The 3,450-nt window shown below is 34.8% G+C and overlaps 1 protein-coding gene across 3 annotated transcripts; it reads right to left on the bottom strand.

Moving 5' to 3' along the window:
• Positions 1–421: 421 nt before the first annotated feature.
• On the bottom strand, positions 422–2,948 carry LOC105794669 (serine/arginine-rich splicing factor RSZ21). Of its 3 annotated transcripts, none has more exons than XM_012623960.2 (6): positions 2,789–2,948; positions 2,496–2,597; positions 2,117–2,205; positions 1,428–1,653; positions 882–998; positions 422–778 (listed from the first exon to the last, which is right to left on the bottom strand). In XM_012623960.2, the coding sequence occupies exons 2-6, from the start codon at positions 2,582–2,584 to the stop codon at positions 772–774; spliced, it is 528 nt and encodes a 175-aa protein (XP_012479414.1). In that variant the 5' UTR covers positions 2,585–2,597; positions 2,789–2,948; the 3' UTR covers positions 422–771. The 3 variants fall into 3 exon arrangements, with proteins under 3 accessions (XP_012479414.1, XP_052484471.1, XP_012479415.1); XM_052628511.1 differs by having other exon boundaries at positions 882–989; positions 2,496–2,605; positions 2,789–2,937; XM_012623961.2 differs by having other exon boundaries at positions 2,496–2,605; positions 2,789–2,936.
• Between the last annotated feature and the right edge of the window lie 502 nt (positions 2,949–3,450).

Here is a 3,450-nt window from a genome sequence, read left to right on the forward strand (position 1 = left end):
TTTTAAATTTTAAAAAAATTTCATATTCCCTAACCAACCAACCTCTTATCAAATCAAAAACAAAGATAGTTAAAATCAAGGTCAGAGAAACAATATAAAAAACCTTTGATGGCAATGCTTCTAATTTTGTTTTCTGGTGTGTAACCAAAAAACTATCTGGCTTCATCTGCATAAGAAATTAGAAGAGCTTTGTTGCAGATACATGCACCAACACAAGGTCGCAACCAAAATCCGATAGTTACTACTAGCGATTCGATACGATGCGATGCGAATTCAACATGTAACTCAAGCTTCTACAATATGCAGGGAGCGATGACTAAGTAGATCAACTGATTCAAGTGGTGCACTAAGATGCATTAAAATGGCCAAAGGATTGGATGCTCTGCCCTTACTTCCAAATCTCACACCTCAACACAAAACATATAAAATCCTTCAGATAAATAAACTTACAATAGCTAAGTAACTGAGCTAAATTTTAAACATAACAGTTAACAATATAATAAGTAGATAACCATATAAAGTAAGAAACAGGACCTCCGAGTTTTATACGCTGAAGACAGTAAGCAAGCTACCGCAGAAGGGGGTCCAAGGAACCCTAACACTTTGCAGAGTGGAAGCCGTGCAAAACCACAAGCTCTAACAACCTAACCGTCACAAAACGAACAAGTAACCTAAATCCTTTTTTGCTCACTGAACCTATTTAAAACTATAGTATTTGAATATTTGTTTGCCATAGATGCTGTCATTTCAGATTTTGCTTCAGTTCCCACTTTAATCTCTGCAAAGGAATTTAAGCAAAAGCATATCAGACTGGATAAACACTGAAAGTATCATAAATGAGATTCCTGACTGTTCAAGTAATTAAGTTCACATGACTTTACCCATTTGCATAAGGTGAATCACGACGAGAATAACGATATGGAGGCGACCTGCTGTAACTCCGACCACGACGAGGTGATATGCTGCGGCGCCGAGGAGATCTTCCTGGACTATAGCTCCTACCACAAGATTAAAAGAATTTATGTGACACATAAAATAGCAAGTAGTTTTTTCTGAGTAGCCTGCATATTCTTGTTGAGAGGACCAATCAGTAGAAGCCAAATCAAGTTTAATTAAAATAAAAAGCCTTCATCAAATCCATTCAAATAAAAAGATATATGCTTCTTGTAAGTATAATAAAAAACCAGTTGGACATATAGGTAAACACAGTCTTAAATTGACAGACATTGTTTTTGCATAAATATCAATTCTAGCCACTAAGTTTCAAAAAGGGGCAAAGGGATTTTTTGAATAGCATAGGAAAAGGCATGATATATAATGTACCATCACTTTGTATAGGCTCCTTTACAAAAAAGATCACAGTAGGAGCTACCCTCCTCTACACACTCCAATAAAGAGAGAGAAAGAAAAGGAATCCTTAACCCCACCTGCGCCCATACCCATAACTTGGACTCCTACGGCGACGAGGACTGGGGCTTCGACGCCGGCCACTTCCCAGGCCTCGTGATCCATAACGCGAGCGGCATTCGCGAGCAAAGTGACCAGGTTCACCACACTCATAACACTTTAAATCCTCACCCCCACCACGGCGCCCACCACGGCCTCCACCACCTTTTGAATTATGAGAAAGTTCCACACGCCAACCATTTTTTCCTTAAGTGAGAAAAAGGATATAGTTAGAAAATTCTAGAAATGGCCAATAAAGCAACATAGATCAGAAATGTCATTTGAATCTAAGGAACCAAAAGAACTAAGAGCCAAATGCACAAACTTAGAATTATTTTTTCGGAATAAACAATCAGATTACACCAAACCACTAAAGCAACTGGCTGCAGACAACCAGAAAACAATAGCAACTTCTTGAAATATAAAAGAAAATCATTAAACTACTTAAACCGGTTAGGAGATCTCTCTAACATTCAAATGAAAGCTCAACACTCACCAAATTAGAAGCATATGCAGCATATAAGTGAGGGCAACATAAATAATCAAGCAAAAACTAATGAATATGGCAACTTATATAAGGGTATTCGAGTAGAGAACCAACATAATTCAAGCATGTAAGAGTAATACAACAAATGAAAGAAATAAACACTAGAAAAAATAGTATACACACCATCCAGTTCACGAATTGCATCAATAGCATCCCTGCGATCATCAAACTCAATAAACGCATACCCAGGAGGCCTTCGAGCTACCCATACACTGGATTCATTTCATCAAAACATAAATCAATCAATAGCACAAACAGCATTTTATTTTTATTTTTATTTTTATTTTTATTTTTATTTTTATTTTTATTTTAAAGCTTCTTTCAAATGCAGGAAAGCAAGTTTATCTTGTATGATATTGACGAACAAACCAAATAATCAATTAAAGCTAGCAAAACCTGACAATCTTCAGAGTGGCAAATAAATTTAACCCAAAGAAAAACACCCAGGTCCCTATCAAAATACACTTTATCCCCTTCATTCACAAAATAAAAATAAAAATACCTGCGGAGAACGCCAAAAATCCTAAACTCGTCTTCGAGATCCCTCTCAGTGACCCGAGGATCCAAATTCCCAACATAGACCCGAGACATTCTCGTAAAATCACTGCACACCTTGAACAATAATAAATTAATTAGGAAAAGTGAATAAAATCACAAAAACGGAAAATCTAATGGTTTTGAATAGCCATCAAAGCTCGTTATAGAGACATCATAGATAAATTAGGGGTTTTGCAAATTATCGAAGGAATCGAAATTATAGACGGAGGAGGAGATAGAGAGTAGGGATTAGGTTACCTTGAGGAAATTTCTATAGGGTTTGCAGGATAGAAGAAAGAGAGATGAAAATTCGATTGATCAAATTGGTTCTGCGGTAGCCAATCCTAAAACCCTCGAAGAATAAACAACCCTATAAAATGAAAAGGTTCCGCTTTGCTAATTAATATTGTACAAGGCCTTGGCCTTTCTATAGTATTGGGCCTCTCAACAAATCCAATGGAAAAGTACAAATCTTCATTTACATCAAGTTTTAGATTCTAAGTCATAAAAGAAAAACTTAGCAAGATTTAATATATCAAGTTTGGTGAGTTTTGTTTTGACTGAAGCCGAGTGTCTAAGTAATTAATCACTGCACCAATTTACCCTACTTTTAATTGGTATAATAATAAAATTAACCTTCAATATTTATAAATTTTATCATTTCGGTCATAATTTTAAGAATCCAATAAATTTACTCTCACCAAATCAAAAAATAGAATCAAGATCAACTTTATAAAATGTGTTAATGTTGATAGCTATATTTGTTTAATTTTTAGAATTAGAAATTTTTTGACAAAATGTGTAAACATTGATGAATATTATACCAATCAAAATAGAATAAATTGATGAAAAATATGAGAATCGTGATTAATTATCTTTAATTGCTCGTTTTTGAAACTAAAACAACTAATTTTTTTCTA

Source organism: Gossypium raimondii, chromosome 3 (genome assembly GCF_025698545.1).
Source record: "Gossypium raimondii isolate GPD5lz chromosome 3, ASM2569854v1, whole genome shotgun sequence".
Taxonomy (NCBI): Eukaryota; Viridiplantae; Streptophyta; class Magnoliopsida; order Malvales; family Malvaceae; genus Gossypium; species Gossypium raimondii.

Coding starts and splice junctions, on each gene's coding strand:
- LOC105794669 (XM_012623960.2), bottom strand. CDS start 2,584: ATGTCTCGGGTCTATGTTGGGAATTTGGATCCTCGGGTCACTGAGAGG. Junction 2,206..2,495: donor ATTTTTGGCGTTCTCCGCAG/GTATTTTTATTT, acceptor AAATGAATCCAG/TGTATGGGTAGCTCGAAGGC. Junction 999..1,427: donor AGTTATGGGTATGGGCGCAG/GTGGGGTTAAGG, acceptor ATCTTGTGGTAG/GAGCTATAGTCCAGGAAGAT.